This window comes from Pelobates fuscus, chromosome 13 (assembly GCF_036172605.1).
Source record: "Pelobates fuscus isolate aPelFus1 chromosome 13, aPelFus1.pri, whole genome shotgun sequence".
Lineage (NCBI taxonomy): Eukaryota > Metazoa > Chordata > Amphibia > Anura > Pelobatidae > Pelobates > Pelobates fuscus.
This window is the reverse complement of record NC_086329.1, coordinates 4,584,467-4,612,371: the sequence shown is the minus strand read 5'-3', so window position 1 is coordinate 4,612,371 and position 27,905 is coordinate 4,584,467. Positions and strand designations below refer to the sequence as shown.

Sequence of the window (27,905 nt, the reverse complement as noted above, 5' to 3'; positions counted from 1 at the left end):
CTGTATGTACCCATTACTCGGTGCCCCCCTGTATGTACCCATTACTGGTGCCCCCTGTATGTACCCATTACTCGGTGCCCCCCTGTATGTACCCATTACTCGGTGCCCCCCTGTATGTACCCATTACTCGGTGCCCCCCTGTATGTACCCATTACTCGGTGCCCCCCTGTATGTACCCATTACTCGGTGCCCCCCTGTATGTACCCATTACTCGGTGCCCCCCTGTATGTACCCATTACTCGGTGCCCCCCTGTATGTACCCATTACTCGGTGCCCCCTGTATGTACCCATTACTCGGTGCCCCCCTGTATGTACCCATTACTCGGTGCCCCCCTGTATGTACCCATTACTCGGTGCCCCCCTGTATGTACCCATTACTCGGTGCCCCCCTGTATGTACCCATTACTCTGTGCCCCCCTGTATGTACCCATTACTCGGTGCCCCCTGTATGTGCCCATTACTCGGTGCCCCCCTGTATGTGCCCATTACTCGGTGCCCCCCTGTATGTGCCCATTACTCGGTGCCTCTGCCCTGGCACACACTCTGTATCAGTGAATCTCCTCCAATTCTCCTCTGCCCGCAGTAGCTGCTCTCTGCCTGTGATTGGCTGCTCCCGTCTCACCCGGGCTGATATAAGGGCCCCCGGCAAGCTCTGGGAGCAGTGAGCGCTGGGACCAGGCAGGGGACACCATGACCGGGAGAGAGGGGCCCCCAGCCCCCACCAGGAGCACTGGCTTTGGCATTCAGGAAATTCTGGGACTCAATAAGGACCCCCCTGCGCCCCCCCGGGGCCACATTCACCCTCTGCCCCCAGGGGCCCATCTCTTGGCTGCCCGTTCTGGCCTCGGGCTCTTGGGAGCCGGTGGGATCCCCACTTTCTACACCCAGTCCGCCCTTCTGCTTGGGGACCCCCAGGGGCCAAGGATGCAATCAGTGGGCAGGAGCCCGGGGCCAGAGGACAACAGCAGGACCTGCAGCTCAGGTGAGTGGGCAACAGGTGGGCATCACTGGCATCACTCCACAAACATCCTATTATACATTCATATTCCACAACATGAAATAAAACATGTAATTAGATACTGCAACAACATGGCAACAATGTAACTACCAGCAGAACAACACAGCATTAGCAGCCAGTTACAATGTAACCATAAAATATCCAGCAATCTTACAATACAGAACAATTCGATACATTCAACTAGACCACACAACTCCACACAATAATACAATACACCACAACTCCATAATTCCAACAAAGCATCCGAAGAACGAATGCAATTCAATAATTGTAACGAAACCACCAACGAATAACAAAATATTTAATTCCCAAAACAAAACAAAACATCTAACTAATAACAAATACACAAGAATTCCATCAACAAAAACCAAACCTCTTCTAAGTAAACACCACAACCTTCCCATCCCAGCAACAACTTCAATTCGGGAAAATTAAAATAAAATGTACCGCATCGAAATCTAAATGAACCGCTTCCTAGGACAATAAATGGAGCCAGTGATTATTATTTAACATTATCGAATATTACAAATGGATTATAGCATGGCACATGGAAACACTCAGATAATAACATCTAAATTCTCATTTAATAACCTCAATATAATTAGCCAGAGACTTCATCCATCATTAGCAAGAAGGGGAAATGAACCTTTTATAGAAAATACCCAATAAAAACAATGAATTATTAAACAAACCGCGATTGGTAATCATTCAGATCTGAAATTATCAGGAAATAAAATATTTAATAAATAACCAATAAATAAATCCAAGGTTATCCGTAAAAATAAACCCTACATATAAAATAAATAAACCCTATATATAAAATAAATAAACCCTATATATAAAATAAATAAACCCTATATATAAAATAAATAAACCCTACATATAAAATAAATAAACCCTACATATAAAATAAATAAACCCTACATCTAAAATAAATAAACCCTACATATAAAATAAATAAATTCTACATATAAAATAAATAAAATCTACATATAAAATAAATAAATTCTATATATAAAATAAATAAACCCTACATATAAAATAAATAAAATCTACATCTAAAATAAATAAACCCTACATATAAAATAAATAAACTCTACATATAAAATAAATAAACCCTATATATAAAATAAATAAAATCTACATATAAAATAAATAAACCCTATATATAAAATAAATAAAATCTACATATAAAATAAATAAACCCTATATATAAAATAAATAAACCCTACATATAAAATAAATAAACCCTACATCTAAAATAATCAATGGATTCTAAAACAGCAAGTTCTACAAATGAATCTTGAATTGTGGTGATGCTAAACACAGGACAGGAAGCTCGGTAAGCAGGATTTTAATATCACAATATATTATATGATGAAACGATCAGAGAATAAAGACTGGTTACAAAGTAATGAGTAAATATTAACCAGAAATAGACTAAAATAACGGAATAGGGAGTCAGTAACTAGAGTGATGGAAGTTAAATAAAATATTAAAATGTTTTAACAACTAAAAATCTGAGCAGCGAAAAAGAACACGTGAAAAATGATAAAAAAAAAAAAATGAAAACAAATTATATATAAACCCAGAATAAATCGACAGTAGAATAAACTGAACGAGAATGTATCCAAACAGTGTGACAGTATGCTCAGCACTGTCTGTACAATAGGTGAAAATCCCCCAAATGTCCACTTTCTGCCCAAAATAAATGGAGATTAATCAGCACTGTGCAGGAAATGTGAGCATTGCCCTCCCCGGGGGTCAGAGACTAAATCATCACTTACACCATGCATTAAGGGTCCAATCATAATTTAACCCAATTTACTGAAGGAAAAACACATACAGCAATATCACTGAGCCTCCATTAACCCTTTCTCATCCACAGTATACTCACTGAGCCTCCATTAACCCTGTCTCATCCACAGTATACTCACTGAGCCTGAATTAACCATTTCTCATCCACAGTATACTCACTGAGCCCGAATTAACCCTTTCTCATCCACAGTATACTCACTGAGCCTGAATTAACCCTTTCTCATCCAGTGTACTCACTGAGCCTGAATTAACCCTTTCTCATCCACAGTATACTCACTGAGCCTGAATTAACCCCTTCTCATCCACAGTATACTCACTGAGCCTGAATTAACCCTTTCTCAGCCTCAGTATATTCACTGAGCCTGAATTAACCCTTTCTCATCCACAGTATACTCACTGAGCCTGAATTAACCCTTTCTCAGCCCCAGTACTCTCATTGAGCCCCTGAATTAACCCTTTCTCAGCCCCAGTACTCTCATTGAGCCCCTGAATTAACCCTTCATCAGCCGGATACATCTCCTGAATCGTTCTGATATCACAATTCTCCCCAAACTAACTAATCAAATAGCAATTAAATATAAAGCCTCTAAACTAACCCCTTGTGGGCTGGAATAGCTTCACAAATCTATCCGAATTAGCCATTTTATCGGTCACAATTGATAGAGCTCTATTTTATATTTAATATTAGTTTCTATCTGTCCTCTGATAGGGATGTAAGATCTGGGAACCTGCAGTATACTCGGCTGGTTTGATTTACATTTTAACTGATTTATATTTGTGTTCCAGCGACATTTCTATCGAATTGTGTAAAAGTGTTTTGTTTTCCATCCTGTTTGCATTCTCAGTGTAAACTGTCATTTCCCGTTGATAATATAATATAATATTGTCATTAATCTATTATTTGACTCTGATTACAGAGCAGGATGCAATGTGCTATATGTTCTGCGGTGATATCACACTGTATTCTCCAGAGCTCTTAATGACAAAATAACAGAATCCTGGGATGGCTTCATCCTATTAATACTAGTGTGATATTATTATAATATTCCAGATTGATTTAATAACAATGTGACATTGTCCTACTATTCTACTGGGATCTAATATTATTGTCCTTTGTGTGGTTATAATAATATTATTGTGATATTGTTCTATTATTCTACTGGGATCTAATATTATTGCTCTTGGTGTGATGTTTATTATATTATTTTAGAGTTCGTTATATAATTCTAGAGTGATTTAATAATATTGTCCTTGGTGTGGATATATTATTCTAAATGGATTTTAATAATATTGTGATAATCCATTATTCTAGTGTGATCTAATTATATTGTCTTTGTGATATAATATTATGGAGTGATGTAATATTGGGATATTGTACTATTCGATTGTGATTTAATAATAGTGTCCTTGGTCTGATGTCATTGTAATATAATAGAATGTTGTTGTTTTTTTAGTAATATTGGCTGGTGTGATATAATGTTCTGGGTGAGGTATAAAATATTCTAGGAATGTTTATATTTTCTGATATGGGATAGTTTAATATCATTTTAGGGTGATTTTAATAATAACAACAATGCTCTAGTTGTGATATAATACTATTCAATAATGAGGGCATGGTATTTAATGTGATGTAATAACAATGTGACGTTATTTAGTATTTTCTGGTGGTGATTTAATAAATTTATGGTAAATTTATCATTTTCTAGGGTAATTTAGTAATAATGTTATTGGTGTTGTATATGAATATTGCTTGGGATTTAATGATTTCTGGGTGTCATATAATGATGTGGTAATCTGGGTGTGATATAATAGAATTTAGACCTATACTAATTGTAATATTGACCTGGGTCATACAATATTATAGGGTGATTTTTATTTTCATATTTCCCTTGGTGAGATTATTCTATGGTAATTTAATAATACTGTCCTGGATGGGATATCCTAATATTATTAACGGGATATGTAATAATTTTGTCCTCGGAGTAATACATGAGTATTTGTTAATATTATAATAATATTATTATTATTATTATAGAGTAATGTAACTATAGTGTTATTGGTGTGGTATAATATTATTTAGGGTGAAATAATCATATTATTGGTTGGTTTTAATAATCGCATTCTAGAGCGGAGTCCTAATACTGTCCTGGGTGAGATTATAATTTTGTTCTGGGTGAGATTATAATTTTGTTCTGGGTGATATAATACATTTTGTTCTGGGTCAGATTAAAATTTTGTTCTGGGTGATATAATACATTTTGTTCTGGGTGATATAATACATTTTGTTCTGGGTGAGATTAAAATTTTGTTCTGGGTGATATAATACATTTTGTTCTGGGTGATATAATACATTTTGTTCTGGGTGAGATTAAAATTTTGTTCTGGGTGATATAATACATTTTGTTCTGGGTGAGATTAAAATTTTGTTCTGGGTGATATAATACATTTTGTTCTGGGTGAGATTATAATTTTGTTCTGGGTGATCTGGGTGAGATTATAATTTTGTTCTGGGTGATATAATACATTTTGTTCTGGGTGATATAAAACATTTTGTTCTGTGTGAGATTATAATTTTGTTCTGGGTGATATAATACATTTTGTTCTGGGTGAGATTATAATTTTGTTCTGGGTGATATAATACATTTTGTTCTGGGTGAGATTATAATTTTGTTCTGGGTGAGATTATAATTTTGTTCTGGGTGATATAATACATTTTGTTCTGGGTGAGATTATAATTTTGTTCTGGGTGAGATTATAATTTTGTCCTGGGTGAGATTATTTTGCTCTGGGGCATGGCTGATATTTTTGGAGCATCATTTATTAATAATGTTGTAGGATGATAAAATAATATTTCGTGTGTGTGATAGAAATATTTGAGGGTGATGTTATAATATCGATCTAGAATTATATAAAAATATTATTCTAGCGGTTGCATTAATAATGTTGTTATTACAGGACTATGTCATAGTATTTCTCTAGAGTGATCTCACATATTGTTCTGGGGATTTTATATATTTGTAATGTAATAGAAACACTAACAGGTGACTGTATTACATATAGTTATACAATCCAATCAATACACCGAACCGAACCTGGTTAATATCCTTTACCGTACCTGTCCTGGCTGGGGTTATTTATTGATTGATTCATTCTTCGAAACATCTCTTATCCAGAACACATGACACAATGTAGCATCTGATCCCATAGGTACAAAACAGACAGAGCTTCCTGCGGATCTGAAACATTTTATACAAAGAGCTTACAATCTAATATCTAAATCCTTCTTCATTGTATTAATATTAATCGAATAGAGAGCTGTGGTTTCATTACTTCCATGAGATGTGAAGCAGCCATGGCTTTGTTTGTTTGTCTTATTGAGATGATAATAAATTAAGGCTAATCATTTCTAATTGTGATAGATATATTTATTTCTGTTAGTTATTTAAAGAATATTGAGCCTTAATATAATAATAGCACTAATCCTATTTCTCGTATAAATGGGAGGTTATTCCTAATATCGCCAGTAACCCTCTTGTTGTGTGGTGGTGGTGGTGGTGGTTATTGGATAATCTGTATTTTGCAGTATTTCCCCCAGGTTCAGGATTATTCACATATAATTGGCGATAATAATAATAATAATAATAATAATCATAGCTCCAGGAATAAACCCCTGTAATGTACACGTGACTAGTTGGATATATTATCTTTTTTTAATTGCTAATTTTACAATACGATTTGTGTATTAACATGCAAGTGTCATTAAGTAACGTTTTATGATTACTGGCTTCTTCCTGTGAATTTGAAGCCTAGAATATAAAATAAATAAACAGAAATAACAATTCACCTAATTGTACCAATAACTAAATACCTTTTTAAAATATCATAAACTTAGCCCAGTTCCACCAAGTTCCAATACTATGCAGGTCACTACAGGCCTTGTGTGGATTGACCTGCCAGGTTGGAGGAGGGGGCTCTCTCTGCAGTTACACAGGGCTGGAATGGAACCCTTTCTGTACAGGGGGAAACCCATTAGTTTGTATTAAATGGGGTGTTCGAAGTATTTCTAGAATTGGTGGATGTTATCGATTGTCTAATCATACCATGTTACCCTCACAGTAAGCTGGGTAGTAGGGGTTCACTCTCTCTCTCTATATATATTGCCATGGTTACTGTTTGTGTTGGCTGAGTTGGACTGAATATCACTGTGTTCTGATGTAAACAATATTATTTATTATTTTATCTGGGATTATCAACACGCTGCCTTAGATTGTTATTGGAGTCAGCAGAACACACAGAGCATTATTGAGGTGTACATACTGTTAATGTCTATTTGGTGGGGTCTGGGGGGGACCCCACATTCCTGACAGTCACTCTGCACTGTTAAATATAGACATGAGAAGATAATCCCTTTAGACAAAGTGATTGCAAATCGGAGTTTTTTTTTTAAATTCTATTTAGAAGGTTCCCATTAACTGAAAATCGCAAATATAAAATAATCCTCTTTTTCTTCCTAATAGTTTTTGTTGTTAACTTTATTGTCACCGAGTTTAAAGATAACTTTAATTCCCGAACTATTCCCATCCCTATTCTGGATATTATTAGGGCGTAATTATAAAATATCTGATTGTAACCGATTTTGTTTTCTCATTTAACTCCTCACCAAATACTTTTAACATCCCTGAAATCCTTTCTGCTAATTTGTATGATGCAAGCTCTGTATGGGTGACATAATGTCTCTATTGTAGAAGGATTCTGGAATATGGGGCCCCTGGCAGAGGTGAATGGGATAAAGTTTACCTAAAAGTTGCCATTACTGGAATTATACTGTGAACCATTTTTATCGCACAGAAAATAAAATCTAATTACAAGTCAAAACCAGTGTGTACACCTTTAAAGCATTGTCAGACGGCAAGGGGGTCCGTGTCAATGAGTAAGGCCTGTGGTGGCTGATCCCTGCAGCAATGCATTGTTTTATAAGATATGTCATTGGCAGAAGTGACAGGAGCTGGACTTGTGACAGCTAGGTATTAAGTGGGCCTTCACATTGCACAGTTATATTGTCACATAGTCACATAGTTACATTGCACAGTTACATTGTCACATAGTCACATAGTCATATAGTTACATTGCATAGTCACATAGTTACATTGTCATATAGTTACATTGCATAGTTACATAGTTACATAGTCACATAGTTACATTGCATAGTTACATAGTTACATAGTTACATTGTCACATAGTTACATTGCATAGTTACATTGCATAGTTACATAGTCACATAGTTACATTGCATAGTTACATAGTTACATAGTTACATTGTCACATAGTTACATTGCATAGTCACATAGTTACATTGCATAGTTACATAGTTACATTGTCACATAGTTACATTGCATAGTTACATAGTTACATTGTCACATAGTTACATTGCATAGTCACATAGTTACATTGTCACATAGTTACATTGCATAGTCACATAGTTACATTGTCATATAGTTACATTGCATAGTCACATAGTTACATTGCATAGTCCATCCCCCTTACTAGTTTTGAAGCTCAGATCTGGACTTTTCCTGGTTCTGCAATGTCCTTCTGTTTCTATGAAAATATAATCAAACCAAGATTTTTGGCTGAATTTTTAGATACTATGAGGATTACCTGCGCTCTTCCCGAATCCCTATGTATATTTAACCAAATGGAGGTTATTTAGTTGCTCCAATGGCCATTGGATGGAATGCCCACCTGCCAAGACAAGGTTGCTTCTTACTGTATGTATTAGGGCTGGTGTGTACTACGGTTGTTGTTGCCACCCAAGAGTAGTGGGAGTTTAAGCGCAGGACCTGTTTTTTGTATTCACTTTTGCGTCACACAGCTATGTTACAATGCCGCCGTGGTTTTCCTATTAAGAGTTGATCTGCATGTAGGGGTTTAAAAAAATACCCCTTTCTGTCTCATTAGAGATATGTATGCAAGAAACTCAAGCAAGCAAGGTGAAGGGTCAGTGTAGGACCCGCCTAGGGGGGGTCAGCCGTGACGTGGCAGGTGGGCATTCCCTCCAGTGGCCATTGGAGTAACTAAATGACCTCCATTTGTTTAAATATACATAGGGATTTGGGAAGAGTGCAGGTAATCCTCATAGTATCTGAAAATTCACCCACAAATCTTGGTTTGATTACATTTTCTTTGGTTGTTACTGTATGTATTGGGGCTGATGTCTACTGTGGTCGTTGCTGCCGCCCAAGAGTAGTGGGAGTTTGAGCGCAGGACCGTTTTTTATTTTTTTTTGTACTATGAGGATTATGTACATAAATTGTCTGGAAAAGGGGCAGAGTCAGCAATACAATATACCTGCTAGTTCCACTGGTTTCCATGGTGATTACCCAACTTTTAGTACTTTCTATCAGCTTTAATAAGGCACTTTTTATACATTGCCTTGACTGTATGTAACCCCCCAGAATAATGTGTAATGATATTGCAGTGTGTTCTTGAATGAATGACTAGGGTCCATGTGATGGTAAATGCACACATCTGGGACCAGGAATTGGCAGCCATTACCTGCACTGTAAGAAAAGTTGGAAACCTAAGACTGAAAAGTCCTAAAGTAAAAAATGAAATGTTTTCAAACCTGCCCAATTTTGTTCTCCTTTATAAAGTCAATTTAGAAATCTTTAAACATACTGCAAAAGAGCCAAGGTACAAATATGAGCAACTAACTTTTAGGGATGTGCAAGGGGAAAAAATTCGGTTCGGTTTGGACTTGGGCAATTCGGGACTTTGGCGGTTTGGTTTAGCGCTTCCCTAATCCTACTCCCTACCCTAACCCCAACCTTCCTAGTAGGGTAAGGGGTAGGGGTAAGGGTGGGTTTAGGGTTAGGAGTAGGCTTAGGGGTAGGTTTAGACTTGTCGTCATTCCCTTAATTTTCCCTCCCTCTCCTGTTTTGCCACTTTTTAGAAATCCAAAGCAGTTCGGTTCGTCACTTCCGAAATTCGGTGCTTTGGGACTTCGGCAACTCGGTTCAGTTCGGCACTTCAGAAATTCGGAAGCACCCGAATGTCCAAATTAACCGAAATTCATCCGAATTTAAATTTGTACCGAAACGAATTGCACATGTCTACTAGCTTTTAATGGTAGAGATTTATTTAGTTATTTATATAAACCATATTGCTAACTAATAATTATTTGCAGTTCAACTCTTTTTTTTTCACCAATAATTGATGTCAATATTACCTATATATATAATCATATTCGCTTCCTCGTCTTATGATTTTTTAATTTTTTTTAAACATTATGTTTAACTTTTTTTTTTTGGTAAAACCATTTAGAAAAGTGTTATTTCCCATTTATATAATCTGAACACGATATTCAGTAGATCTGTAACTATAAAGGCATTTAGTTGTTGCTATTATTTCATTTTCCATAAAAGGTTGTTGTTGTTGTTGTTGTTTCCCCCAGCTGTTGTATGACAACGGGTCCAGTTTGGATGATGACTAATCCACAGGCCATTGGTCCTGATATTATTAGCTATCAGGATCTAGTTGTAATCTATTCTACATGCATATTTCTTTTGGAACACTAGATGGCGTGGTTTATGGTGAGAAATAATTGCAGTAATAATGATTTGTCTCATGTTCCTGGTACAGTGATTTTATCCAGGGACTTTGCTCAGATTAGTAATTCTGTTATTGTGGATGTGTGCTTAGATCATATCAATGGTCCTTAACCTTTTTGGTCAGGGGCTTAAATTATGTTCATGGAATTAGGATGGCAATTCAATTATATCAAACAATCCTTCTCTAGAACCCACAAACACAGGGTTATAGAGTGCACATTGTTAGGAATTTCAGTGAAAGTGAAGGTCAAGTGATCTATTGAATGGCATAGCCCTGCCCTTTTCTATCCCCCCCCCCCCCCCATCATAAAGATTTTATATATTTATATATATATATATATATATATAAATCTGTATTCTAATGCTATAGTGTCCTAGTTAATGTTTAGGTGACCAGGCCAGCGCTGCCAGGATTATAAAAGGGATTTCCTTACCCATCCGCACTCGCCATGCTGAGATCATCCATAGGAAAGAATTGGGAGGTTAGTGTGCATGCGTAGCAAAACGCCACACTGCGCCAATCAGACGTTCTCCTGAGACCATCTGGTTAAAACAGCTCAGTTTTACTGTATTCTACTAAATCTCCTTTGGTGGCTTACATATTGACAGCCACTACAGGCAGGTTAACCCTGCAATGAATACCTCTCCGTCCCTGCAGCATGGCCGTGACACCCAGACCACTTCGCTGCGATACAGCATTGAGATAAATGGGCCTAGGTGCCTATTCCTGAATTAAACACATCTGTTATTCTGTCCTAACACTTTAAATTCACTTTGAAATCCCAAATTTCAGGTTTCAGTAAAATCTTCCAATTTTAGTACTTGGGCAAAAACAAACTGATACGATATATTTTTTAAACATTTTAAGTGCTTTTTAAATTGTGGATTGTAGTAGTTTTGAAAATAGAATTGCAAATCTACACAAAATTAGGTGATTTAGAAAAATTCTCTTTCTCCGCTACAATCCGAGCTTGATTACTGGAGCCAAAATTGTACAATTCTGTGAAAAAACACGTTTCTGCCAATTACCAAGAGAAAGTAATTGCTTTGGGGGGTTTTTCTTCGTCATTTTGCATTATTCCTAAAACTGGCTACAAATATTAATTCTCAGACACAATGCAGTCACTGCCCTCACTGAGAGCGTATCAGCATCATGACTTCACCACCTCAAAAAAATTCCAATATGATATTTTGGGGTGTCACGATGTGAAGAGCTGGGATGTCATGGCATATCTGAGGGGGGTTAATGGATTTTGATCAATAACTCTGGGCTGTTTTTCTGAGTGTCAGTCATTTTCATCACACTATTTGTAAAAATTAGTTTTTTCTTCATTGTTTTTTCTTCATTGTTCTTACTGGTTCTTTGTTTGCAAAGGTTGTGGAGCAGAGAGGAGTCTGCACTCACTGTTTTCCTGCATGGTCCTACCTGTGGGGGGCTGCACGGAAGCCTGGAGTGCTTGTGTCACATACGTCACTGATCACACACCTGTAGGGCCTGCCCATGATGGGCGTCACCAATTATATAATCCAGGACAGGCCTTGTAACTCCCAATGCTGGGATATATGTTGCTCTCAGTGATGATCAATGCTTGTAACTGCAGCGGTCTGTGAAAATCACACCCCATAATACAGTACCAAACCTGAGTCACGGAGGAAGACTCTCCCCTTGGCTGCTCACTTGTGCTGTTTTGTTTCTGCTGATTAGTTATGGTAGGGTGTGGAACTGCACTCTGTCCCTTTAAGTAGTATGTAGCTGGGTGCAACTCTGACAGTCTCCGTACCAGAGACCAAATGCTGAGTAACAAAAACAGAAGAAAAGGTCCAGGCACAAACCAGACAATTTTACTGAACCCATTCCATCACAACAAGCTTGACAAAGACCGTGTAGGTCGAAACGTTGTGATGGAGTGGGTTCAGTAAAATTGCCTGGTTTGTACCTGGGAGTGCCTGGACCTTTTCTTCTATTTTGTTTTTCTGCTGATTGTCACACACATTCTGTTTCGTTAGGCCAAACATTGAATCACAGACATAGCATAGAAGGGCACAGACCGAAACCATAGCAACGCACGCTCTTGTATAACCCTGTGTAACCATTCGCCATTTTATTTATTTAACAGATTCAGAAGAAGTTTCATCAAGTGACCGTAAACTTCCGAAATCTCTCAGCCAGAGCAAGAAACGGAAGAAGAGGCGGCACAGGTACGTAGCAAGTGTCCAGTAGTGATCTATGAAAGCAGGATTGTGCATTACGAGACAGGGATAGGCAACCTTCGGCACTCTAGATGTTGTGGACTACATAGACCCCGACTCTTTGCCAGCATTATAGCTAGAGCATCATGGGAGATGAAGTACACACCATCTGGAATGCCGTTGGGTACTTACCCCTGAAATGAGGGTTGTGCGCCACACCCCTACATCACCAATATGGGGGCTAACTTGCTGCTGGATCAGAGCCCCTCACTTTAAACTGGTTTTATTTTTCAAATCTTTCATATTCAGTGTTTTTACAAGGTGTCCTGGTACGAGGCTGTAAAGGTGACCGCTATAATTGGGAAGGTGAATTATTACAAAGTATGATCTGCTTCTCTAGGACAATATTTACTTCATACCAACTGGAGGAGTTGGAGAAAGCCTTTAACGAGGCTCATTATCCTGATGTTTATGCGCGAGAGATGCTCGCTATGAAGACAGAACTCCCGGAGGACAGAATACAGGTACTATCCAATCAGTAGCAGATATTATGTACCTGTATTCCATGAATGTGACCATCGATATACAATACACCATGAGGTGTCCCATTACGGTGCTGGATATTGCATAACATGAGGGGATATATAATAGGAGGTGGATTATAGCATATGGGGGGGTCACTATACGGTGCTGGATATTGCATAACATGAGGGGATATATAATAGGAGGTGGATTATAGCATGGGGGGGGTTACTATACGGTGCTGGATAATGTATAACATGAGGGGATATATAATAGGAGGTGGATTATAGCATATGGGGGGGTCACTATACGGTGCTGGATATTGCATAACATGAGGGGATATATAATAGGAGGTCGATTATAGCATGGGGGGGGGTTACTATACGGTGCTGGATAATGTATAACATGAGGGGATATATAATAGGAGGTGGATTATAGCATGGGGGGGTGTCACTATACAGTGCGGGATATTGCATAACATGAGGGGGATATATAATAGGAGGTTGATTATAGCATGGGAAGGGGTCACTATACGGTGCTGGATATTGTATAACATGAGGGGATATATAATAGGAAGTCGATTATAGCATGGGGGGGTCACTATACGGTGCTGGATATTGTATAACATGAGGGGATATATAATAGGAGGTGGATTATAGTATGGGAAGGGGTCACTATATGGTGCTGGATATTGCATTACATGAGGGGATATATAATAGGAGGTGGATTATAGCATGGGGGGGGTCACTATACGGTGCTGGATATTGCATAACATGAGGGGATATATAATAGGAGGTGGATTATAGCATGGGGGGGTCACTATACGGTGCTGGATATTGTATAACATGAGGGGGATATATAATAGGAGGTTGATTATAGTATGGGAAGGGGTCACTATACGGTGCTGGATATTGTATAACATGAGGGGATATATAATAGGAGGTGGATTATAGCATGGGGGGGGTCACTATACGGTGCTGGATATTGTATAACATGAGGGGATATATAATAGGAGGTGGATTATAGCATGGGGGGTCACTATACGGTGCTGGATATTGCATAACATGAGGGGATATATAATAGGAGGTCGATTATAGCATGGGGGGGTCACTATACAGTGCTGGATATTGCATAACATGAGGGGATATATAATAGGAGGTGGATTATAGTATGGGAAGGGGTCACTATATGGTGCTGGATATTGCATTACATGAGGGGATACATAATAGGAGGTGGATTATAGCACGGGGGGTCACTATACGGTGCTGGATATTGCATAACATGAGGGGATATATAATAGGAGGTCGATTATAGCATGGGGGGGTCACTATACGGTGCTGGATATTGCATAACATGAGGGGATATATAATAGGAGGTGGATTATAGCATGGGGGGGTCACTATATGGTGCTGGATATTGCATTACATGAGGGGATACATAATAGGAGGTGGATTATAGCACGGGGGGGTCACTATACGGTGCTGGATATTGCATAACATGAGGGGATATATAATAGGAGGTCGATTATAGCATGGGGGTCACTATACGGTGCTGGATATTGCATAACATGAGGGGATATATAATAGGAGGTCGATTATAGCATGGAGGGGGTCACTATACGGTGCTGGATATTGTATAACATGAAGGGATATATAATAGGAGGTCGATTATAGCATGGGAAGGGGTCACTATACTGTGCGGGATATTGCATAACATGAGGGGGATATATAATAGGAGGTTGATTATAGCATGGGGGGGGTGTCACTATACGGTGCGGGATATTGCATAACATGAGGGGGATATATAATAGGAGGTTGATTATAGCATGGGAAGGGGTCACTATACAGTGCTGGATATTGCATAACATGAGGGGATATATAATAGGAGGTCGATTATAGCATGGGGGGGTCACTATACGGTGCTGGATATTGCATAACATGAGGGGATATATAATAGGAGGTCGATTATAGCATGGGGGTCACTATACGGTGCTGGATATTGCATAACATGAGGGGATATATAATAGGAGGTGGATTATAGCACAGGGGGGTCACTATACAGTGCTGGATATTGCATAACATGAGGGGGATATATAATAGGTTGATTATAGCATGGGGGGGTGTCACTATGCGGTGCTGGATATTGTATAACATGAAGGGATATATAATAGGAGGTCGATTATAGCATGGGAAGGGGTCACTATACAGTGCGGGATATTGCATAACATGAGGGGGATATATAATAGGAGGTTGATTATAGCATGGGGGGGTGTCACTATACGGTGCGGGATATTGCATAACATGAGGGGATATATAATAGGAGGTCGATTATAGCATGGGGGTCCCTATACGGTGCAGAATATTGCATAACATGAGGGGATATATAATAGGAGGTCGATTATAGCATGGGGGGGTCACTATACAGTGCTGGATATTGCATAACATGAGGGGATATATAATAGGAGGTGGATTATAGTATGGGAAGGGGTCACTATATGGTGCTGGATATTGCATTACATGAGGGGATACATAATAGGAGGTGGATTATAGCACGGGGGGGTCACTATACGGTGCTGGATATTGCATAACATGAGGGGATATATAATAGGAGGTCGATTATAGCATGGGGGGTCACTATACGGTGCTGGATATTGCATAACATGAGGGGATATATAATAGGAGGTGGATTATAGTGATGTGGGATTATAAAAGTACCATAACAATAGCATGGGGGGGTCACTATATGGTGCTGGATATTGCATTACATGAGGGGATACATAATAGGAGGTGGATTATAGCATGGGGGGTCACTATACGGTGCTGGATATTGCATAACATGAGGGGATATATAATAGGAGGTCGATTATAGCATGGGGGGGTCACTATACGGTGCTGGATATTGCATAACATGAGGGGATATATAATAGGAGGTCGATTATAGCATGGGGGTCACTATACGGTGCTGGATATTGCATAACATGAGGGGATATATAATAGGAGGTCGATTATAGCATGGAGGGGGTCACTATACGGTGCTGGATATTGTATAACATGAAGGGATATATAATAGGAGGTCGATTATAGCATGGGAAGGGGTCACTATACTGTGCGGGATATTGCATAACATGAGGGGGATATATAATAGGAGGTTGATTATAGCATGGGGGGGGTGTCACTATACGGTGCGGGATATTGCATAACATGAGGGGGATATATAATAGGAGGTTGATTATAGCATGGGAAGGGGTCACTATACAGTGCTGGATATTGCATAACATGAGGGGATATATAATAGGAGGTCGATTATAGCATGGGGGGGTCACTATACGGTGCTGGATATTGCATAACATGAGGGGATATATAATAGGAGGTTGATTATAGCATGGGGGGTGTCACTATACGGTGCTGGATATTGTATAACATGAGGGGATATATAATAGGAGGTCGATTATAGCATGGGGGGGTCACTATACGGTGCTGGATATTGCATAACATGAGGGGATATATAATAGGAGGTTGATTATAGCATGGGGGTCACTATACGGTGCTGGATATTGCATAACATGAGGGGATATATAATAGGAGGTCGATTATAGCATGGGGGTCACTATACGGTGCTGGATATTGTATAACATGAGGGGATATATAATAGGAGGTGGATTATAGCACAGGGGGGTCACTATACAGTGCTGGATATTGCATAACATGAGGGGGATATATAATAGGTTGATTATAGCATGGGGGGTGTCACTATGCGGTGCTGGATATTGTATAACATGAAGGGATATATAATAGGAGGTCGATTATAGCATGGGAAGGGGTCACTATACAGTGCGGGATATTGCATAACATGAGGGGGATATATAATAGGAGGTTGATTATAGCATGGGGGGGTGTCACTATACGGTGCGGGATATTGCATAACATGAGGGGATATATAATAGGAGGTCGATTATAGCATGGGGGTCCCTATACGGTGCAGAATATTGCATAACATGAGGGGATATATAATAGGAGGTCGATTATAGCATGGGGGGGGTCACTATACAGTGCTGGATATTGCATAACATGAGGGGATATATAATAGGAGGTGGATTATAGTATGGGAAGGGGTCACTATATGGTGCTGGATATTGCATTACATGAGGGGATACATAATAGGAGGTGGATTATAGCACGGGGGGGTCACTATACGGTGCTGGATATTGCATAACATGAGGGGATATATAATAGGAGGTCGATTATAGCATGGGGGGTCACTATACGGTGCTGGATATTGCATAACATGAGGGGATATATAATAGGAGGTGGATTATAGTGATGTGGGATTATAAAAGTACCATAACAATAGCATGGGGGGGTCACTATATGGTGCTGGATATTGCATTACATGAGGGGATACATAATAGGAGGTGGATTATAGCATGGGGGGGTCACTATACGGTGCTGGATATTGCATAACATGAGGGGATATATAATAGGAGGTCGATTATAGCATGGGGGGGTCACTATACGGTGCTGGATATTGCATAACATGAGGGGATATATAATAGGAGGTCGATTATAGCATGGGGGTCACTATACGGTGCTGGATATTGCATAACATGAGGGGATATATAATAGGAGGTCGATTATAGCATGGAGGGGGTCACTATACGGTGCTGGATATTGTATAACATGAAGGGATATATAATAGGAGGTCGATTATAGCATGGGAAGGGGTCACTATACTGTGCGGGATATTGCATAACATGAGGGGGATATATAATAGGAGGTTGATTATAGCATGGGGGGGGTGTCGCTATACGGTGCGGGATATTGCATAACATGAGGGGGATATATAATAGGAGGTTGATTATAGCATGGGAAGGGGTCACTATACAGTGCTGGATATTGCATAACATGAGGGGATATATAATAGGAGGTCGATTATAGCATGGGGGGGTCACTATACGGTGCTGGATATTGCATAACATGAGGGGATATATAATAGGAGGTTGATTATAGCATGGGGGGTGTCACTATACGGTGCTGGATATTGTATAACATGAGGGGATATATAATAGGAGGTCGATTATAGCATGGGGGGGTCACTATACGGTGCTGGATATTGCATAACATGAGGGGATATATAATAGGAGGTCGATTATAGCATGGGGGTCACTATACGGTGCTGGATATTGTATAACATGAGGGGATATATAATAGGAGGTGGATTATAGCACAGGGGGGTCACTATACAGTGCTGGATATTGCATAACATGAGGGGGATATATAATAGGTTGATTATAGCATGGGGGGGTGTCACTATGCGGTGCTGGATATTGTATAACATGAAGGGATATATAATAGGAGGTCGATTATAGCATGGGAAGGGGTCACTATACAGTGCGGGATATTGCATAACATGAGGGGGATATATAATAGGAGGTTGATTATAGCATGGGGGGGTGTCACTATACGGTGCGGGATATTGCATAACATGAGGGGGGATATATAATAGGAGGTTGATTATAGCATGGGGGGGTCACTATACGGTGCTGGATATTGTATAACATGAGGGGATATATAATAGGAGGTCGATTATAGCATGGGGGGGTCACTATACGGTGCTGGATATTGCATAACATGAGGGGATATATAATAGGAGGTCGATTATAGCACAGGGGGGGTCACTATACGGTGCTGGATATTGTATAACATGAAGGGATATATAATAGGAGGTCGATTATAGCATGGGAAGGGGTCACTATACAGTGCGGGATATTGCATAACATGAGGGGGATATATAATAGGAGGTTGATTATAGTATGGGAAGGGGTCACTATACAGTGCGGGATATTGCATAACATGAGGGGGATATATAATAGGTTGATTATAGCATGGGGGGTGTCACTATACGGTGCTGGATATTGTATAACATGAAGGGATATATAATAAGAGGTCGATTATAGCATGGGAAGGGGTCACTATACTGTGCGGGATATTGTATAACATGAGGGGGATATATAATAGGAGGTGGATTATAGCATGGGGGGTCACTATACGGTGCCGGATATTGCATAACATGAGGGGGATATATAATAGGAGGTCGATTATAGCATGGGGGGGTCACTATACGGTGCTGGATATTGTATAACATGAGGGGATATATAATAGGAGGTGGATTATAGCATGGAGGGGGTCACTATAAGGTGCTGGATATTGTATAACATGAGGGAATATATAATAGGAGGTGGATTATAGTATGGGAAGGGGTCACTATATGGTGCTGGATATTGCATTACATGAGGGGATACATAATAGGAGGTGGATTATAGCATGGGAAGGGGTCCCTATACGGTGCGGAATATTGCATAACATGAGGGGATATATAATAGGAGGTGGATCATAGCATGGGAAGGGGTCACTATACGGTGCTGGATATTGTATAACATGAGGGGATATATAATAGGAGGTGGATTATAGCATGGAGGGGGTCACTATACGGTGCTGGATATTGTATAATATGAAGGGATATATAATAGGAGGTCGATTATAGCATGGGAAGGGGTCACTATACAGTGCTGGATATTGTATAACATGAGGGGATATATAATAGGAGGTCGATTATAGCATGGGAAGGGGTCCCTATACGGTGCAGAATATTGCATAACATGAGGGGATATATAATAGGAGGTGGATTATAGCATGGGAAGGGGTCACTATACGGTGCTGGATATTGTATAACATGAGGGGGATATATAATAGGAGGTGGATTATAGCATGGAGGGGGTCACTATACGGTGCTGGATATTGTATAATATGAAGGGATATATAATAGGAGGTCGATTATAGCATGGGAAGGGGTCCCTATACGGTGCAGAATATTGCATAACATGAGGGGATATATAATGGGGTGGATTATAGCATGGGGGGGTCACTATACAGTGCTGGATATTGTATAACATGAGGGGATATATAATAGGAGGTGGATTATAGCATGGAGGGGGGGTCCCTATACGGGGCCGGATATTGCATAACATGAGGGGATATATAATGGGGTGGATATAGCACGGGGGGAGGGGGGGGTCACTATACGGTGCTGGATATTGTATAACATGAGGGGATATATAAAAGGAGGTCGATTATAGCATGGGGGGGTCACTATACGGTGCTGGATATTGTATAACATGAGGGGATATATAATAGGAGGTCGATTATAGCATGGGGGGGTCACTATACGGTGCTGGATATTGTATAGCATGAGGGGATATATAATAGGAGGTTGATTATAGCATGGGGGGTGTCACTATACGGTACTGGATATTGCATAACATGAGGGGATATATAATAGGAGGTTGATTATAGCAAGGGGGGGTCACTATACGGTGCTGGATATTGCATAACATGAGGGGATATATAATAGGAGGTCGATTATAGCATGGGGGGGTCACTATACGGTGCTGGATATTGTATAACATGAGGGGATATATAATAGGAGGTTGATTATAGCATGGGGGGGTCACTATACGGTGCTGGATATTGTATAACATGAGGGGATATATAATAGGAGGTTGATTATAGCATGGGGGGGTGTCACTATACGGTACTGGATATTGCATAACATGAGGGGATATATAATAGGAGGTTGATTATAGCATGGGGGGTCACTATACGGTGCTGGATATTGCATAACATGAGGGGATATATAATAGGAGGTCGATTATAGCATGGGGGGGTCACTATACGGTGCTGGATATTGTATAACATGAGGGGATATATAATAGGAGGTTGATTATAGCATGGGGGGGGGGTGTCACTATACGGTGCTGGATATTGCATAACATGAGGGGATATATAATAGGGGGTGGATTATAGCATGGGAAGGGGTCACTATACGGTGCTGGATATTGTATAACATGAGGGGATATATAATAGGAGGTGGATTATAACATGGAGGGGGGGGTCACTATACGGTGCTGGATATTGTATAACATGAGGGGATATATAATAGGAGGTTGATTATAGCATGGGGGGGGTCACTATACGGTGCTGGATATTGTATAACATGAGGGGATATATAATAGAAGGTGGATTATAGCATGGAGGGGGTCCCTATACGGTGCTGGATATTGTATAACATGAGGGGATATATATAATAGGAGGTGGATATAGCACGGGGGCAGGGGGGGTCACTATACGGTGCTGGATATTGTATAACGAGGGGTGTCACTATACAGTGCTAGGGGTTGTAGTTGGCATGTCATTATATACTCCACCCCTGCTCTATATGTAAAGGAAGAGGTTGTACACTTTGGTTAAAATCCCTCGAATTCACTATCTTTCCGGACATCTAACCGTGTCATTTAAATCTCTCGTCTCCTGCATCCTCAGTGACCCCCATCCTGCACAACTGCTAATTGAAATCTCTTGTCATCCTGCACAAATATCAGAGGATCTCGTTAATGTGCTAATGACCCCATCATAATGTGATGTCCCCTCCCAGTCCCAAGTAATTAGTTAAATGGGAGGAAGTGTTTTGTTGAGGGAATTGCTGGAGATCGAGGAATAAGTGTGGTATTAATTAGCACTGGGTCAATGCAGGGTCCCAGAGCTGAGAGGATTTAATTTCCCGAGGTAATTCAGGAGCATCGATTCAACTTGAAATTAAGTGATTTTTCAATCACGTCTTAGCGTGGACAGATCCCGATGCTCCGTCCTCTCATCTGCAGCCAAGGCCGGAAAATACAAGAGAAATGAGCTCAATGTATCTTAACATTTTTTTTGAACAGGATCCAAATTGCATATACAGCCTTAGCTCAGCTACTAGTTTCTCACGATGATACATAATAATTGATATAAAATAATATATTGTGGGCAGGTTCCAACCAGGGAGACCTAACAAAGCACTGAGCCAAATCTGTCTCCCACAACAAATCCCTGCTGGTTTCAAGTTAGAAGTATAATATAGGACTTCATCCTTGTTCATTCCAGGACGGAAATATTCCGTCATGATTCCCTTTTATTCCAGAAGTTGTGTCCTTAAATAAACAATAAAATTGAAAGGAAAACGTTTGAGGTGTAATATATTTCTATAGAGTCCAATTCCAGATTCCGCACTCTCTCTACAGGTCTGGTTCCAGAACAGACGGGCCAAGTGGCGGAAACGGGAGAAGTGTTGGGGTCGGAGTAGTGTGATGGCAGAATACGGCCTGTATGGAGCAATGGTGCGACATTCCATTCCTCTCCCAGAATCGATCCTGAAATCTGCCAAAGATGGCATCATGGAGTCTTGTGCCCCCTGGCTGTTGGGTAAGTAATGACAGATTTAAAAAAAAAAAAAAAAGCAAAAAGTGACAAAGTTACAAAACTCAACCAAAAGAGCTCCGCGTTCCTTTTTGTTGTTGGTTATTCTGGGCTGTCCTACATGAACTGCTCCCTTCGGCAGATTTGCTTAAGGTTGGGTACCAGCCAGACAATGATAGTTTTATAGGGCGAGACTTGGCAGTTCATAAAAATGGGATGACCTCGGAGCATCCTGTATGATTAGTGATTACAGTGGGAAGTTATCAGGAGAGGGATTGTAATGCGTTGTATGTGCGAATAAGGGACCAAATTAATTCCATAACATAATTAGAAGGGATTTTAAAGTGAGCAAAGATTTCAATAAAAATTAAATCCTAAAAAAGCACAATTATTTTTCACTTGGTTCCAAATTGTCGAGAACAAAAAATGTATTCCAATAGAGCTCAGATTTGACTATAGCGGAGTTAGAGAATATTTCCAGATCTTCTATTTAATCACACAGAGCAGGGAGACACAGAGCAGGGAGACACAGAGCAGGGAGACACAGAGCAGGGAGACACAGAGCAGGGAGACACAGAGCAGGGAGACACAGAGCAGGGAGACACAGAGCAGGGAGACACAGAGCAGGGAGACACAGAGCAGGGAGACACAGAGCAGGGAGACACAGAGCAGGGAGACACAGAGCAGGGAGACACAGAGCAGGGAGACACAGAGCAGACTGTACCCGCAGAGCGAGCAGGGAGACACAGAGCAGACTGTACCCGCAGAGCGAGCAGGGAGACACACACAGAGAGCAGACTGTACCCGCAGAGCGAGCAAGGAGACACACACAGAGAGCAGACTGTACCCGCAGAGCGAGCAAGGAGACACACACAGAGAGCAGACTGTACCCGCAGAGCGAGCAGGGACACACACACACACACAGAGCAGGGAGACACAGAGCAGACTGTACCCGCAGAGCGAGCAAGGAGACACACACAGAGAGCAGACTGTACCCGCAGAGCGAGCAGGGAGACACAGAGCAGGGAGACACAGAGCAGGGAGACACAGAGCAGGGAGACACAGAGCAGGGAGACACAGAGCAGACTGTACCCGCAGAGCGAGCAAGGAGACACACACACACACACACAGAGCAGACTGTACCCGCAGAGCGAGCAGGGAGGCACACACAGAGCAGACTGTACCCGCAGGGAGGCACACACAGAGCAGACTGTACCCGCAGAGCGAGCAAGGAGACACACACACACACACACAGAGCAGACTGTACCCGCAGAGCGAGCAGGGAGACACACACACAGAGCAGACTGTACCCGCAGAGCGAGCAGGGAGACACACACACAGAGCAGACTGTACCCGCAGAGCGAGCAGGGAGACACAGAGCAGGGAGACACAGAGCAGGGAGACACAGAGCAGGGAGACACAGAGCAGGGAGACACAGAGCAGGGAGACACAGAGCAGGGAGACACAGAGCAGGGAGACACAGAGCAGGGAGACACAGAGCAGGGAGACACAGAGCAGGGAGACACAGAGCAGGGAGACACAGAGCAGGGAGACACAGAGCAGACTGTACCCGCAGAGCGAGCAGGGAGACACACACAGAGAGCAGACTGTACCCGCAGAGCGAGCAAGGAGACACACACAGAGAGCAGACTGTACCCGCAGAGCGAGCAAGGAGACACACACAGAGAGCAGACTGTACCCGCAGAGCGAGCAAGGAGACACACACAGAGAGCAGACTGTACCCGCAGAGCGAGCAGGGACACACACACACACACAGAGCAGGGAGACACAGAGCAGACTGTACCCGCAGAGCGAGCAAGGAGACACACACAGAGAGCAGACTGTACCCGCAGAGCGAGCAGGGAGACACAGAGCAGGGAGACACAGAGCAGGGAGACACAGAGCAGACTGTACCCGCAGAGCGAGCAAGGAGACACACACACACACACACACAGAGCAGACTGTACCCGCAGAGCGAGCAGGGAGGCACACACAGAGCAGACTGTACCCGCAGGGAGGCACACACAGAGCAGACTGTACCCGCAGAGCGAGCAAGGAGACACACACACACACACACAGAGCAGACTGTACCCGCAGAGCGAGCAGGGAGACACACACACAGAGCAGACTGTACCCGCAGAGCGAGCAGGGAGACACACACACAGAGCAGACTGTACCCGCAGAGCGAGCAGGGAGACACACACAGAGCAGACTGTACCCACAGAGCGAGCAAGGAGACACACACACAGAGCAGACTGTACCCGCAGAGCGAGCAGGGAGACACACACACACACACACAGAGCAGACTGTACCCGCAGAGCGAGCAGGGAGACACACACACACAGAGCAGACCGTACCTGCAGAGCGAGCAGGGACACACACAGAGCAGACTGTACCCGCAGAGCGAGCAGGGAGACGCACACAGAGCAGACTGTACCCGCAGAGCGAGCAGGGAGACGCACACAGAGCAGACTGTACCCACAGAGCGAGCAGGGAGACACACACAGAGCAGACTGTACCCACAGAGCGAGCAGGGAGACACACACAGAGCAGACTGTACCCACAGAGCGAGCAAGGAGACACACACACAGAGCAGACTGTACCCGCAGAGCGAGCAGGGAGACACACACAGAGCAGACTGTACCCGCAGAGCGAGCAGGGAGACGCACACAGAGCAGACTGTACCCGCAGAGCGAGCAGGGGGACACACACAGAGCAGACTGTACCCGCAGAGCGAGCAGGGAGAGACACACACACACACACACAGAGCAGACTGTACCCGCAGAGCGAGCAGGGAGACACACACACACAGAGCAGACCGTACCTGCAGAGCGAGCAGGGACACACACAGAGCAGACTGTACCCACAGAGCGAGCAGGGAGACACACACACAGAGCAGACTGTACCCGCAGAGCGAGCAGGGAGACACAGAGCAGACTGTACCCACAGAGCGAGCAAGGAGACACACACACAGAGCAGACTGTACCCGCAGAGCGAGCAGGGAGACACACACAGAGCAGACTGTACCCGCAGAGCGAGCAGGGAGACGCACACAGAGCAGACTGTACCCGCAGAGCGAGCAGGGAGACACACACACACACACACACACAGAGCAGACTGTACCCGCAGAGCGAGCAGGGAGACACACACACACAGAGCAGACCGTACCTGCAGAGCGAGCAGGGACACACACAGAGCAGACTGTACCCACAGAGCGAGCAGGGAGACACACACACAGAGCAGACTGTACCCGCAGAGCGAGCAGGGAGACACACACACACAGAGCAGACCGTACCTGCAGAGCGAGCAGGGACACACACAGAGCAGACTGTACCCACAGAGCGAGCAGGGAGACACACACACAGAGCAGACTGTACCCGCAGAGCGAGCAGGGAGACACACACACACAGAGCAGACTGTACCCGCAGAGCGAGCAGGGAGACGCACACAGAGCAGACTGTACCCGCAGAGCGAGCAGGGAGACGCACACAGAGCAGACTGTACCCGCAGAGCGAGCAGGGAGACACACACAGAGCAGACTGTACCCGCAGAGCGAGCAGGGAGACACACACAGAGCAGACTGTACCCGCAGAGCAAGCAGGGAGACGCGCACAGAGCAGACTGTACCCGCAGAGCAAGCAGGGAGATGCGCACAGAGCAGACTGTACCCGCAGAGCAAGCACGGAGACACACACAGAGCAGACTGTACCCGCAGAGCGAGCACGGAGACACACACACAGAGCAGACTGTACCCGCAGGGAGACACACACAGAGCAGACTATACCCGCAGAGCGAGCACTGAGACACACAGAGCAGACCATACCTGCAGAGCGAGCAGGGAGACACACATACACACACAGAGCAGACCGTACCCGCAGGGAGGCACACACAGAGCAGACTGTACCCGCAGGGAGGCACACACAGAGCAGACTGTACCCGCAGAGCGAGCAGGGAGACACACACACACACACAGAGCAGACTATACCCGTAGAGTGAGCAGGGATACGTGCACACACACAGAGCAGACTGTACATGCAGGGACACACACACACACAGCAGACAGTACCCGCAGAGCGAGCAGGGGGACACACACACAGCAGACAGTACCCGCAGAGCGAGCAGGGGGACACACACAGAGCAGACAGTACCCGCAGAGCGAGCAGGGACACACACACAGAGCAGACAGTACCCACAGGGGGACACACACAGAGCAGACAGTACCCGCAGAGCGAGCAGGGGGACACACACAGAGCAGACAGTACCCGCAGAGCGAGCAGGGGGACACACACACCGAGCAGACTGTACCCGCAGAGCGAGCAGGGAGACACACACAGAGCAGACAGTACCGCAGGGGGACACACACAGAGCAGACTGTACCCGCAGAGCGAGCAGGGAGACACACACAGAGCAGACTGTACTCGCAGAGCGAGCAGGGAGACACACACACCGAGCAGACTGTACTCGCAGAGCGAGCAGGGAGACACACACACCGAGCAGACTGTACCCGCAGAGCGAGCAGGGAGACACACACAGAGCAGACAGTACCGCAGGGGGACACACACAGAGCAGACTGTACCCGCAGAGCGAGCAGGGAGACACACACAGAGCAGACAGTACCGCAGGGGGACACACACAGAGCAGACTGTACCCGCAGAGCGAACAGAGAGACACATACAGAGCAACCTGTTTGAGTGTCTTTCCAGGCCTCTGTTACTCTGGGTTTCATTTATCGGACTCTACTTGCATGCAACTGACTCTCTTAGTCCTTAATGCATTTTTGTGTTTCTGCTGTTTTCAGTTCAAGATGGCTTGGCAATACCCAGACGATTTTCTAAACCTGCATACCAACAATTCTTTGCAGGGATGCACAAAAAGTCACTGGAGGCCGCCGTGGAAGGGGCGCCGCAGCCTGAGCGAGAGGTACCAGCATTACCCAGCCAGCCCGAAACCAATGAAATGACGGAGGCCGAGCATCCGATTCCAATTTCAGAAGAGGAGCTAAGAGAAAACAGCATTGCTGCGCTGCGTGCACGGGCACAGGAACACAGCGCCAAGGTACTGAGAAGCACCAGCTGCGAGACACCCGCACAAAAACATGACGAGGATGAAGAAGAGACGCAGACATGTGATTCATTGGAACAGGAATAGGCACAGGTCTTGCAATATGGACTCTTTACTCTGAGATATTGTTCAGGAAGTGCACTACCCACACTGAGCCAGAAAACTATCAGGGATTAGACATACAATATTGGCCGAGAGGGCGGCCCACGCTACTCAGTGTTAAACACCCACTGTAATCGCTAGATCCCTGACCATTCTGAGACCCAGGGAACTCTGTACATTAAACAAAGTGTCAGTGCCAGCCAGGCACACTGTGCAATGACCAATAATGTTATCAGTCCTGATCCTGTAAATACTGTATAGTCCTAATCAATGTTTTATTAGTTCTGTGATTGATGT

At 43.0% G+C, this 27,905-nt stretch overlaps 1 protein-coding gene across 2 annotated transcripts; it reads left to right on the top strand.

The window, feature by feature from the left end:
- The first annotated feature begins 677 nt into the window (after positions 1-677).
- On the top strand, positions 678-27,905 carry VSX2 (visual system homeobox 2). 2 transcript variants are annotated; one of them, XM_063439026.1, is made up of 5 exons: positions 678-982; positions 12,564-12,645; positions 13,037-13,160; positions 22,271-22,451; positions 27,307-27,905. In XM_063439026.1, exons 1-5 carry the CDS (start codon positions 691-693, stop codon positions 27,591-27,593), a joined length of 966 nt encoding a protein of 321 aa, XP_063295096.1. In that variant the 5' UTR covers positions 678-690; the 3' UTR covers positions 27,594-27,905. The 2 variants fall into 2 exon arrangements, with proteins under 2 accessions (XP_063295096.1, XP_063295095.1); XM_063439025.1 differs by having other exon boundaries at positions 27,244-27,905.